This window comes from Panthera pardus, unplaced genomic scaffold (assembly GCF_024362965.1).
Source record: "Panthera pardus isolate Hobbes unplaced genomic scaffold, ASM2436296v1 HiC_scaffold_22, whole genome shotgun sequence".
Lineage (NCBI taxonomy): Eukaryota > Metazoa > Chordata > Mammalia > Carnivora > Felidae > Panthera > Panthera pardus.
Genome location: NW_026526788.1, coordinates 30135629 through 30149836, shown reverse-complemented (window position 1 = coordinate 30149836; position 14208 = coordinate 30135629). Strand labels below are relative to the sequence as shown.

Genomic DNA, 14208 nt, shown 5'->3' with positions numbered 1-14208 from the left:
GGAGTCCCTGAGCGGTGCTCAGGGCAGGTCCCCCGCCTCACACCCGGCTAGAGCTGGGCCAGGTAGTGCTGGCAGCCCCTGGCTGTGATTGGACAGGGGGACGAAAGGAAGAAAGAAGTCGCCTGTGTCTCGCAGCGCCAGCGCACCACGGGCATTTAAAAGACAAAGCCTTGCTGCGAACTCCCGGCCCTCTCCTGACCCCTTCTCACCTGAGCTCTTCCCCAGAGACCCTGGCCCGAATGCTAGGGGACTGTCCGCGATTGGTAGTGGTCGAATGTCCCCTGGAGGTCCCACCATAACCACCCTCCGCCTCTGGGACACGATGGAAACGTCTTAGGTTCCTGATGGGGGATGGATGGGGAGGAGAGGTTCTAAGCGCCTCCCTCTGAGGAGTGTGGAGCCTCGTCTCAGAGCACTGTGGTGGGAGGTAGGGGGGCTCCTCACCTCCAGGGAAGGTCTCTACGTGGCAGGGACCTAGGCAGGATCTGTCTCTGTGGTCGCCCCGCCCCTCCTTCCAGAATGGAGAGGGTCCGTGAAACATCGCTCCATGTGTGTTTCCTAGCCTGACCCGGAGCGCAGAAGAGCAAGGTGGCTTCAGGAGTTCGTGGACGCTCCTCCAAGCTGGTAGTCAGGGCACCTTGCACCTGGTCCCATGTCTCGCCGCGTGATTTGGGGCGAGCCACCTCCTTCTCTGAGCCTAAATGTCCCCGTGGGCTTCCCAAAGCCCTCTTCGAGGTGCCAAAAGAGGGGCTGGACAGATGCCAAGGAAAAACTGAATACGAGCAAAGCGGTCTGGGGCGGCCAGACGCGAGCCAGACGAGGCTCCTCTCCCTGGGCGAGGCTCTTTGAGGAACCGAGAGTTGCTGGGACCGAGCCCGCGGGGAGAAAGCAAACAGAGCGGCGCTCCCCTCCCCCGACCCGGGCCCTTTGTCCGGAATCCAGCTGTGCCCCGCGGGGGAGGAGCGGGCTCGCGTGGCGCGGCCCCCTGGCCCCGGCGCTGATTGGCCGGCGGCTCGGGCAGCAACGGGGCAGGCACGCTCCTGGCCCGGGCCGAGCAGATAAAGCGTGCCAAGGGGCACACGACTTGAGGCGCAGAAAAAATTCCGATTGGTCTCGCAGCCGCGCCAAAGACAGCAACAGTGGCCCGGGACCCCCTTTGCTCTTCGCTTCTCTTGGGCTGGGGAAACTTCCAGGCTGCGGCTCCTGCATCCTGGCTGGACTTAACAGACGAAAAGGCCAGCTAAGCTCACCATTGCTCTCCTTGCTCGCCGCTTCTACCCTTTTGCGCGCGGGAACAAGGTAACACCTGCAGGTCACAGAGCGACGGGTGGAGGGGGGAAAGGGGTCCTGTGATCCGGCGGGAGCGGAGGGGTGGCTCTTTCTCGTCATTTTTCCCCCCTCACTTGACCCTGGGACCGGGAATTGCGCTCGGGTGGCCCACCCACTCTTACCCGGACCTCTCACCCCAGCCTCAGGATGGCGCCGCATCCCTCCGGCGTGCCAGCTGTCCAAGCGACCCATGACACAGAACAGCCCTTCCAGGGCGCCTCGGACGCCGAAGTGACCTGCGTTGCGTCCGCTCCGCCCAGCCCGGCTCGCGTGCAGGGGGGCTGCGCGGAGGAGGAAGGGGGCGGCTGCCGAGGAGCCTCGAGGAAGCTCCGGCCGAGGCGCGGGGGGCGCAGCCGGCCCAAGAGCGAGTTGGCTCTGAGCAAGCAGCGGCGGAGCCGGCGCAAGAAGGCCAACGACCGCGAGCGCAATCGGATGCACAACCTCAACTCCGCGCTGGACGCGCTTCGCGGTGTCCTGCCCACCTTTCCCGACGATGCCAAGCTCACCAAGATCGAGACGCTACGCTTCGCGCACAACTACATCTGGGCGCTGACGCAGGCGCTGCGCATAGCAGACCACAACCTCTACGGGCTGGAGCCGCCCGCGCCGCCCTGCGAAGAGCTGGGCAGCCAGGACGGCGGCTCCCCGGGAGAATGGGGCTCCCTCTACTCTCCGGTCTCCCAGGCGGGCAGCCTGAGTCCCGCCGCCTCGCTGGAGGAGCGTCCGGGGCTGCAGATGCCTGCCTCCCCTACCGGTCTGCGCCCCGGCGCCCTAGCTTTCTCAGACTTTCTATGAAGGGGCCTGCGGGTCTCTGGGCGGTGGGTGCTCAGGAGAGAGGGAGGGGGCGGTTACGGGGGCCTTCATGCGAACTTGCCCTTCCAGTCTCTGGCTCGCTGACACCCGATGAGCCCAGGCGCCTAGGAGGGTGACAGGCTGGATTCAACCCCCCGTCCTCTGCGTCGCGCTAACTTCAGACCACCGCACGCAGGTTGCTGCGCAAGCAGGTGGGCGTTGCAGGCTTCGGGGGTTCCCCTCCCTGCAACCACCCCAAGTCTCCCGCAAAGACGACGAGAATGGTAGCACTACGCAGCCGGAGACACTCACTGTCTCCAGCCATCGTACCCTCACTCAAGTGTGCCAGTCTGTCTCTTACCAACCTTCCAACCAAGGTGACCTAATCCAGTATTTGATCTCTTCCGGTTTGCTCTCCTCGCCCAGCGTCTCTTCTGGAAAGACGCTGCTGACCCTCTCCGTATTAAGTCCTGGTTTCTGGCCGGTCCGCTGCCTTAATCCACGAAGGCGATCCTCCGCCTTCTCTCGGTGCACTTTTCAGAGCCATTGCCCTCCCGGGGGAGGGAGACCGGGCTGTGAACTGCGGCAGAGACCGCCTGGCTCAGGAATGTCTCTCCCGCTTCCCTGCGACTGATGCTCCCCTGTCTTAAAAAAAAAAAAAGAAAGAAAGAAAAAGAAAGAAAGAAAGAAAGGAAGGAAGAAAGAAAAGAAAAGAAAAAGAAGAAGAGAGAAGAAAAAAATCAGTTTGTAAATTATATGATATCTTTTGAAATGAATTTTGGTATGGTAAATTATATACCCCCCTCCCCTCCTTTACACGTTTGTATTTATTGATAAGATTTCACAGCGGGGGGGGCGGAGTCTATATTTTGTACATAAGATTATTTAGAGACTGGTGAATGAGATTTTGAGCCAATAAAAAAAAAAGTACCCTCAAAAAGCCTCAGCTAAGTAACTGGATTGTGCAGAAGGGAGGACCACAGCCGCTGGGGTGTGGCCGGGGGAGGGGGGGCTCACTCCAAGGAGAGGCATGATACTTTCTGGGGATCTGGGCCTCTCCTCTAGTTTGGGCTAAAAGATTGTGACACTGTGCTCAAAGGCAGAGAAGACTGAGTCCTGAGGGCAAGTCAGGTAAACCCATTTGGAAAGTAAGAGCTGGAAAGCTCTTAAGAAATCATTGGTCCAATTCCCTATTTTATTTATGGGGCAGTGACTTGTCTTATTCTAGACAGTGGTTTAGATCAAAGACTCCAACTAGGGCCTCTTGCCGGCCTTTTCCCCAACACCACTAACCTGGATTTAGAGCGACTGCTGCATTTGGTGAGGACAAGTAATAGCCTGGCCACAAGGTCAGAGCCCTTGGAGACACGGAACCCGGACTGGGCATCCCAGGAATGTTCCCGAAGTGCTTAAAGATGTCGCACATCTTCTGAGCTCATTTCACAGAGCCGGTTCAGGGGCGGTGGCGTCGCGGCTCAGAACTGAGCAGCGAGGAGCAGAGAGGGTGGAGGTTCCTGCTGAAATCTCTGACACCCTGGACACCCAGCAGTCTTGATTGAAAACTTACCAAGGAACTGTTCAAGGTCTCCAGCCATGCATTCTCTGTTACTCCCAAGGTAGAGTTGGGCTGGTGAGCAGCGGGACTGAAGATGATCTGGGGGGCACTACTGGAGCACCTCTACGTGCCTTGCGGGACCCCCAGGCCTCCGGAAGCAGGTTGAGCTGTAAGAATCCGAGGAGTCTGCCTGGTGCTCAGGAACGGGAAAATGGAGGGCGGGCACCCTACCCTGTGAATTGAACCCCAGAGGCCTCCTTGGATTGGCCAGGGGAAGAAGCCGGCCAACCCCAGAGAGGCGAGGCACCCGTTAGGGGCTGACAGCCGGAAGGCAGGTAGGTAGCTTTCCCGTTAGAGTGCAAAAGTGGCAGCGTCATCAGAGTCAACGCCTCTTTTGTTTCTCTTTTGCCATCCCCACTTCCAGATGAATTTTTCCTCTAATCCCAGTAAAGGTAGCTCTGAGGAGATAGGTCTCAGTTACCAGGGACCGGAATTGGGGGCGGGGAGAAGGGCCCCAAACAAAAGAATGAATGAAGGTGTTGTTTCATTTCACGGCTTTAATCTGGGAGAAGATTAATGGGTTATTGGTGACTTCTGCAGCAGCCAACTTTCCACCTGGGGCACCACCCAGGGACAGGTGTCTGCAGCTCCTAGTTGCAGGGACCAAACCAGTGCCTGCTACTTGCTGGGCGTTTTGGGGGGAAGAGCGTGGACAGACAAAAAGCAGGAAGGTCCATCTCTGTCTTTGCAGGAAAGCAGCAAGTATACAGACAATATTATTCAAGGCCAAAAATATTGGGTGCTGGGTAAAGGTACAAGGCACAGGATGGAGGTAGGATAGCTGGTGCCTGGGGCTGGATTGGGAGACTTGCGAGAGAGGTGGTGTTTGGGCCCAGGACTACAGATTTAGAGAAGTCCTGAAGCAGGAAGATCATTCTTCTTGTGAAAGGCTCTGGAAACTAGTGTTCAAATAGGCGGGGGACTCCCTCAGGTGCAAAAGACTCCCTGAGACAGCAAAAGTGTTGACTCCATGTTCTAGGTGGATGGACGCACCGCCCAATCCCCCTCCTGCTTTTGAGGGTGCTCATTAAGGAGCCATTAGTCACTAAACGCACACAGACTGGTCCTCCGCCCCATGAATTAAAAAGAAAAAAAAAAAAGGACGGTTTAACCAACTTGACTGCTGGGCGGCCACCTTGGGTCCGGGTGGGGGTGGGGTGGGGGATTTGACCCCAGAGCTGTCTGTCAACTCTACATTCCAAGTCAAGAGGAAGCCAAGAAAGGTTTAGGGTTTGCCAGAATCACTGCAAAGTTTAGGGCTCCCTTGGCCGGGGTGAGCTCCATCACCCTGTATGGAGTTGCTCTGAGGTAAGAAACCTCGTCCACACCTCTTTCCAAGGAGCCACTCATCTAGAAGAGCTTGGAAACATCTCTGTGAGTGGCAGATACAACTAACTAGCCCAGCCTCACCGTCACCACGCCTCCCACCCGCCACGGGCATATTGCTTTCAGAGGCTTTGAAAATCACTCAGGCTGCTCTCAGTCTCGGCTGGAAGGCCGCGCCGGCGGACTAAGCCTCAGCTCCTACCGCAGCAGGGCCTCCCGCAGTCTGAAGTCGTCGCCTGTGCCCCAGCTCTCTGAAATCCGGACAGGGTCCCAAGCGGGGCCAGGAAAGACCCTCGGGTCGAAAGACTCTTCCCCCTCTTCTGCCTTTGTCTGAGCCCAAGCTTGACTTCCAGAAAAACAGCACATGAATCTTGCGCCACCACCCCACCCCCATCGGCTCACACTAGCAGGTAGATTTATGGTGCCCTGCCCCCATCCCACTCCATTCCCAAGCCGGCCTTGGTCGAAAGACAAAGCGTCCCGGGGCCATTGGAATGCTAATGTCTGGGAGCCTGGCTGCTGGGCTGGCACAAAGGCTGGCGGGGCGGGGGCGCACTCTGCCCCTCCTCTCCCCCAAGGGCCACTCTACCTGGCTGTGTGACCTTGGACCAGTCCCTGAACCTCAGCTAATTCACTGGAGAATATGGAGGAAGTCCTTAATACCCTTTCACTAGATTTCTGGGTGCCTACGAGAAGGCCATGCTTGCCGTGGACCCAGTTATAGCCCCCCCCCCCACCAGAAGCGGCGGAGAAGACCCTCAGGCCTTAGTAGTGGGGACAGTGTCGGGAGGGTATAAGGGGATTTGGATGAGAATGTGGCACAGAATAAGTGCTGAGTATATTATAATTACAATTTTACATATATGTAATTGATACTCTCTGTTGAGTTTATTTCTCCCTCCTCTTCCTTTTTAAATATCTGCAGGCTGTGCTCAAGAAAAGGAAGGGGGCATTCACTAACCATCCATGTCTGCTCTGCCTCCAAGGGGCCAAGATTACAGACGGTGGGACACTTGAGACTGGACACTTTTTTTTTTAAAGTTTATTTATTTATTTTGAGAGACAGAAAGAGCATGAGCAGGGGAGGGGCAGAGAGAGGACCCCAAGTAAGATCCACACTGTCAGCATATAGCCCAATGTGGGGCTCGATCCCACAAACTGGGAGATCATGACCTGAGTCAAAATCAAGAATTGGACACGGAAACCAACCGAGCCACCCAGGTACTCTGAGGCTGGCCCTTCTTGTCTTAGGTCCCTTCCTACAGCAGGCAACGAGGGCAATGATGTTCACACTCATGGAAACTGAGACCCAAAGTCTTGGAAGTAGGTGACTTACACAAGGGCCTCTGTCACTTGGTGAATTACTGGAGCAAACAAGGTAGGATTGTGACCTGGCGCTGGACTCGCAGGTTAGAGCTCTTTGCTCTGTGCTGGGACAGTTTGTAGTTGTTCCTGCTTTGGCTGTAGCTGGGTCTTCTGTGTCTGGCGAGGCCAAACACTGCCTAGCGCCATTGCCTTTGGCCGCCCCACCCCCTTCTCTGAAGAGGTCCCAGGCTGCTCTCTGCCCTCTCTGCTTCAGAGATCTTGAGGGCCAAGGCTGAAGCTGAGGGCGGCTGCCTGGCTAACCCTGTTGGGCTCAGACGACCTGAAAGCGCCGGCGCGCCCCTGACCATGGTGCTGAAAGTACCGTGTTGGTTCAGAGCGAGAGACGTTCCTGGGAATTTAGTGTTCTCAACACGGAAAACCAACATCCATCTGCTCTGCCCACGTTTCTAGAGCGTAGTCCCTAGGAAGACCCCCTGTGGATGTGTAGATCCAGAAGAATGTCAGGTTTCCCTGGTGTAGTGGGGAAAGCATGGACTCTGTTGCTGTTTACTGACCGTGTGACTTCAGAAAGGCCATATTTTGTCTAGGCCAAAAGACTATCCTTTGTAAATGATGGAGCTAGAATTGAGTGACCACGTTAGGAACTTCGGACAGCATCTGAGAAGTCTGAAGAGGAGCAACATTGGAAGTTTAGGCTGCAGCACCCCTAACTGGGGAAACTGGTTTGGAACTTGGCCATCAATACGGGTCTTGTTTTCTTTGGGTTACAAAGAACTTTTAGTTATTGCAAGAACAAATGCTTAAGGAAACCCTCAAAATGCATACACAGGATGGCAGAATGGTTGAGAACAGTTACTTCAGAACTACACAGACATTGGTTTGCAGCCTGGCACTTCCATTAGCTAGTGGTTTTCAGTAACTGTGAAGTTGGGACAATAAATAGTAGTACCTAATTGGACTGATTAATGTGCTTGCTTTTAGTACAGTCTAGGCTGCTTTAAATGGCAAGTATTATCGGTAGCATCTTCAACTGTCTCAAAACCTTCTTATTCTCCCAGGACTTTTTAGGAGGAGGTGCTTTTGTAGGAGGTTGAATTTCCTCTCCACCCCTGTACAGTGCAAATTGGTACAAAGGCCAGAGGCCACTTACCCCTTCCTGGTGACCCTCCTCAGCTTTCTGAGTTCCTTTCTGAGTTCCAGGATTATATATCTGAATGTCCCTTGGGCACCCCAAATGAGACATGTCCAAAATAGAATTCCTCTCCCCTAACTCCAAACGAACGCAGCCTTCTGTTCCTGATCTCATTAAGTATCACCACCTAGGCATCCACACTGGAAATCTAGGTTTCATCTTGACTTTTCTCTCTCACCCTGCTGATTTGTCCTTCTCAGTATTTCTTGAATCTGGCCTTGCCTTTACTTCCTTATGACCACTGCTTTGTTTAGGCTTTCATCCTTCCCATGGAGAGACTGCCTAACTGATCTCCATATCTCTATTTTTAAAAGTTTATTTATTTATTTTGAGAGACAGTGTGCATGCATGTGCACAAACAGGAGGAGGGGCAGAGAGGAGGGAGAAAATCCCAAGGGCAGAGCCTAATAGGGGGCCTCAGTGGGGCTCAACTTGGGGCTCGATCCCATGAACCATGAGATCACGACCTGAGCTGAAATCGAGAGTGAAATGCTCAATTGACTGAGTCACCCAGGCACCCCTGATCTCCCTATCTCTAATCTCAACACTTGTCACTCTATCATCCATGCTACAGCCAGAGTAACATGCAAATACAACATTGTCACTCTCCTATTTAAAATCTTCAAGTGGTTTTCAATCATCCCTGGGATAAAGCTCATTTCCAATAAGGAATGATGGTATAATGTGAGTTGTGAAGTGATATGAATCTGTGTTCGTTCTCAGCTGGTTTACTAACTATCAGTATGACCATGAACATATTCCTTAACATTTCTCTCAATTTCTTCATCTGTAAAGTGAAGACAACATTGCTTTATAGGGTTTAAGTTAAAGTCAGTCACCAGTAGTTCAAACTGAGGCGAGTACTCCAGGTGGGTAAAAGCTCTGCTCCATAACATCATTTGGGGACCTATGTTCCTTCCATCTTCTTCCTCCACCGGTTCCTAAGTCCTTTCCATCCACATGGTTGAGGCTGAGTTGTCATGGAAGGGGAAATATGGCATGGAGAAACCTCGCCCACAGTCCTAAAGCTGAGACTCAGAAGTAGCACATTGCACTTCTACTCATATTCCACAGGGAGAAGATGGTCATATCATTGCACCCAACTGAAAGAGTAGTTGTATGCTTAGGAAGAAGTGAAGAATGGATTCTGGTGGTTAATTAGCATTCTGCACCACAGGGTTGTTGTCAGGATTCATTTGGATTATATATGCTATTATTATTTGTTTGTAATCATCACAAATCACTTACGCTTATGGCCAGGGTACTGCTCCACCAGCCTCTTTTTCACAATGTTTTATCTGCCTTGACATTTACCATCCAGAGATACTGCCCTACTTGAAGGTTTCCCTTTCACATACTCAGATATCCCTTCCATGCCTCTCCCACCCCACACTGCTCTCTCTGCCCAAACTCTCCAGCCCCCACCAAATCTCCAACACAGACATCACCTTCTCCAAGAAATTTTCTCTGGACTATTCCTCCGTCTTTGGTCCTGCTCCCATAATACCCTGTGCATATGAATATCTTTGTAATTACCTGTGTGTTCATCTGTGCCTTCCACCGGTTTGTGGGATCTTCACAAGGGCAGGAACTGTCCTTCATGGCTCCGATAAGTGCCCACTCTCAACCATATGCCGCATGTTTTTAGAATGAATTCATGAGTTAGAACTCATTAATGAGTAAGTGAATTGACTATTGAATGAAAGGCATTTCAATTATTTGTTTGGAAATTTCTACCCTTCCCCAGACTAGCTACCACATAAGGCCAATGAATATTTGAGTAAATAAATAAATTATACGGAGACCCATTATCCTTCCTGTGTCATACCCTCCTCAGCACCAAAATAACCTGTCCTTCATTGCTTCTGGGTCTATTTTAGAAGATGCCCCATCGGATTAGGTGAGACTGGGTTATCACAATGGTATGATTATTTCTGAGCTCACTAGTAACAATGCCGTTGGTCAGGTGTGGGAGATCCCTCCTGAGAGAGTCCATTAGAGCATAGGGCTTGATGTCTATCGCAACCTCAGTACTTCCTAATTCTATCGCCTTGAGCAAGTTTCTTAGCTTCTCCAATCCTCAGTTTCCCCATCTGTAAAAATGGAGAAAAGCACACCTATCACAGAAGGCTTTATGAGGATTCAAATGAGATGACAGATGTGTCCATACCCTTCATGTGCCTGCCAGCAATTTGAAGAAGAACTCGTTATAGTACCCACTCCATCTTTATCTTATTCCTACAGATGATTAGCCAAGAAGGCATTGATTTTCCCACATTGACTAGGGAAAGGTTATATGACGTGCTCAAGCCCTGTTAATTATGGAGACAAACTGAGGCTCCTGCTATCCTAACATTATCACCAGCTATGCTACCTCTATTGTACTACTTAGCTATTCCTCATACGAATCACACAAAAAATTTAACTACTTAAAAAAGAAACATTCATTATGCAGGCCTTCTGTGGGTAAGGAACGCAGGCATGGTTTGGCTGGGTGCCCCTGGCTCAAAGTGTCTCATGACCGTAGTCATGGTGTGTCAACCAGGAATATGGTCTCACTTCACTTCCAAGCTCATTCATTTGGGCTGTTGGCAGGACTCAATTCCTTCAAGGCCATTGGACTAAGGGCCTCAGTTCTTCAGTGGCTCTGGACCAGAGCCTTCCTCAGTTCCTTGTCATGTGGGCTCTCCATAGGGCAGCTTACAACATGGCAACTGGCTGTCTTCAATGCAAGTAAGCAAGAAGATACCAAGACCAAAGTCACAATCTGTTGTAATCTAATCTCAAAAGTGACATCCCATTACCTCTGTCACGTTTTATTTACTAGAAAGAAATGATTCAATCCAGCCCAAAGCCAAGGGGAAGAGATTACACAGGACATAGATACCAGAAGGCAGGAGTCATTGGGGGCCCTCTCAGAGGCTGCCCATCATACTGGCAGTAGCAAAATTTTGCTGCCCACTTTTCACACGCCAGAGTCAGACAGACACATGTGCATGTCACACACACACACACACACACACACACACACACACACACTCACCTCCTCAGGGCCAAATACACCAGGATTCAAAAGAAGAAAGCTCAGGTGATTTAACTCCTGGAGCTAAAGCAGATGTCTCTAGTGCTAGGTTGGCTTCCAAGGGCCGAGGGATGGGGGGGGGGGGCCACTAAGTGCACATTTGAGCCACCCCAGCTGATCTCTGACATCCATTTACTTTCACAGGCCTCCCCACCCCCCACTCCTGCAGGCAGAGATTTAGGACGTCTGGGGCCTGGACATCGTACCCACTGAAGGGAAATTTACTGCCTCTAGAGAACCAGGGCCTGACTTGGGGTCTTGAATGCATCTTTTTCCCCTTTGCCTCTGCTTTATTAGGTTAATCATTGCTTGAATCGGTTGCCATGGTTTGGGCAAACCCATGGCGACTCTATAATGAAGCCTGAAAGACTCGGACCCCATTTATCATCCCCAGTGTTTGGGAGGCCCAAAGCCTCATTTGCCTCCCCCAGGGTCTGGGCACCACCCTTCTGCCTGGGGCCCCCAGGCCCCTTTTGAATGAGGAATGAACAGGTGGCGACTTGGAAAAGAAGAGGAGACCCACACAGGTGGAGTTAGCGGTACACCGCACGTCCCTCCCACACACACTTCTGTTTTCCACACCAGGAGTCCAGACACAGACCAAACACACAGGCAGCCCTGCCAGGCGTTTTTCTTCCTGGAGAGTGGGAGGCAAAAAGTGATCTTGAGTGAGAAGGGGTCCGTGGCTGTCCTCAGAAAGGGAACTTGTGTCTCAGCAGATCCAGGTGTTATTACGCTCTTTATTTCCTGGGCACAGAGGGAGCAGCGTTGTGATCCTGAAACAGATGGGGCAAGGCCCAGTGGGGAAACCGAGGCAGACAGAGGTTCAGCAAGTTCAAGGTCACCCAGTGATGGGATAGCCAGGGTAGAACCCAGAGCTAAGAAAATTGATCATGGAAAATTTCAAAACTAGAAAGAAGAGTATAATGAATTCTCATCTTATCTATCACCCAGACTCAACAATTTCCAACTCAGAGCCCAAGTACGTTTTACCCATATATTTACCCACTCCCCCCAGCACTGCCTCTGTAGATTATTTTGAAGCAAATTGTAAACATCACACAACTTTAACCACGAGTCCTTCCCCGGTATCCTTTTTGCTCAGCATAAATTGCATACTAGAGTGTAGCAGCTGAGGGCGTTGACTCTGAAAACAAAAACCCTGGGTGCAAATCCAAGCTCTGTCCCTTCCCAGCTGCGTGACCTTCAACCAGTGAACAAATATCTCTGAGCCTCCGTTGTCTCGACTGTAAAATGATGCACCGTTACCTTTCTCAGAGGACAATTGTCAGGATTGGACGAAAGAAATCAAGACAAGTGCTCAGCACCTGGGCCAGATGCAGAGAAAGCGGTGGCTTTTACTGTTTCCATTCTTGTTACTACTGTAACAGCAGCAGTGGCCGTCACTGGGCAGAAGTTTGGCTTTTGGCCTCCAAAATCCAGGTCTCTTGGTAAAATCTCCTGGCATGGAGGCAAGTGCCTTGTCATTACTCTCTGCCTGACGCTGGACTCTGAGAACAGGTCTCAACAGTGAGCCTGGCTCCAGGTGCTGATGGGCCCCAGACGCTGCTGCTCACAGCCCTGCTCAGCCCTGCAGCATGAACCCCTGCCCCTGACCAGCAAGGCCAGCGACCCCCCCTTCCCTTCTCCTTGCATCTTTAGGCCTTCTTTTTTTGCACATTTTAAAATATTTATTTAAAATATTTATCTATTTTGAGAGAGAGAGAGAGAGAGAGTGCAGGGGAGGGGCAGAGACAGAATCCCAGGCAGTCTCCGTGCTGTCAGTGCAGAGTCCGACTGGGGGCTCCATCTCACGACCGTGACAACATGACTTGAGCTGAAATAGAGAGGCACTTAACCAACGGAGTCACGCAGGGGCTTCTGACCTCTTTGCTGCTGGTCCCACTTGTGAAGTAGATGCTAATATACCAGCTTAAAGGTTGCATGTGTGTGCACACATGTGCACACGCTTCTGCGTATGTGTGTGCATGTGTGACTGAGTGTGTGTGCTGTCCCCACATGTGAACTACCATATTCTCACACTTTCTGGGGCTCAGCCTGTGAGGGAGACCCCAGAAGGAGAGTAAGACCTGCCCTCTTGCAGTTCACGGTTGACTGACAAGAGAAACCATTCACACAAAGGCATGAAGACACAAGCATAGACACTAAGACCTGGAGGAGGTGAGGAAAAAACCAATCTCTGCCAAACACATAAGGTTGAAAACAGAAGAGAGGGGTAGGCAGGGGGCTCCAGGGAGGCTGAGGGCATGGGAAAGGAGGCAGCCCATCTGGGTTCATTGCTTAGGTAAGGCCTAGCGCCAGTAGTGGACTTCTCCAGGGAAGGTTGATTCCGGGAAATCACACACACACCCCCAGGGAATCAAAGCTCTGAAGCATGAAAGGATGTGCCCCCCCCCACCCCTGCCCATAGCTCCCTTTTTTAATGGCAATTAACTTCTGTTGAGTGTTTACACAGTTGAATCACAGTCCTAGCGCTTTCTGTTAGTTAGCCTACGAGAGCAGAATTGATATTCCCATTTTACAGATGATGAAATTGAGGCTGAGGGCAACTCAGTGACATGTTACATGCTAAGAAGTGGAGTTGGACTGAACCCAGGCTCTTCTGACCTAGAGCTGGAGGTCTTGACCGCTGCTACGTTGCGTCACTGATGTGCATTCCCTTTCCTTTCTTTAAATTGTGACTTTAGATATTTTCAACCATGTACAAAGTGGAGAGAGAGAATATGCATGCAGTCACTCAGCTTCCATAGCCACCAATTCAGAGCCAACCTTGTTTCATCTACTTGCACCAACCTTATCAACCCCAACCCTGCAAACTCATTTTTATTTCGTGTGTGGAATATGGAGTATTTCTAAACACATCCCAGGTAGCTATCATCCCACTTGTAAATTCTTCAATATCCATTTAAAAAGTTTATGTTTTTATTTTATTTTGAGAGAGAAAGAGAGCACGGGGGGGGGGGGGGAGTGGTTTCAGAGAGAAAGAGAGAGAGAGAAAGAGAATCCCAAGCAGGCTCCATGCTATCAGTGCAGAGCCCCACCTGGGTCTCAAACCCACGAACCATGAGATCATGACCTGAGCCGAATCAAGAGCCAGAGGTTTAATCGACTGAGCCACCCAGGTGCTCTATGATAGGACATTTTAAAAAAAAAACAGAACCACTGAGCCATTTTTATACTCGATGAAATTAACAATTCTGTAATATGATCTAATATCCAGTCATATTCAAATACTTCCAATCGGCTCTTTCACAAATGTACAAAGAACCTCCCACCATTTTTAAAAATGTTTATTTATTTAGAGAGAAAGATAGAGCATGAGCAGGGAAGGGACAGAGAGAGAGGGAAAGAGAGAACCCCAAGCAGGCTCTGCACTGTCAGCGTGAAGTCAGACACGGGGCTCAAACCCACAAACCGTGAGATCATGACCTGAGCCGAAATCAAGAGTCAGATGCCCAACCGACTGAGCCACCCAGGCGCCCTAAGAACCTCCCATTTTGGATTCTCCTCTCTGCCAGCTTGAGC

The 14208-nt window shown here is 51.4% G+C and overlaps 1 protein-coding gene across 1 annotated transcript; it reads left to right on the top strand.

The window, feature by feature from the left end:
- Positions 1–1100: 1100 nt before the first annotated feature.
- Positions 1101–2775, top strand: NEUROG3 (neurogenin 3). The gene is made up of 2 exons (XM_019444215.2): positions 1101–1299; positions 1470–2775. Exon 2 carries the CDS (start codon positions 1477–1479, stop codon positions 2122–2124), a length of 648 nt encoding a protein of 215 aa, XP_019299760.1. The 5' UTR covers positions 1101–1299; positions 1470–1476; the 3' UTR covers positions 2125–2775.
- The last annotated feature ends 11433 nt before the right edge of the window (positions 2776–14208 follow it).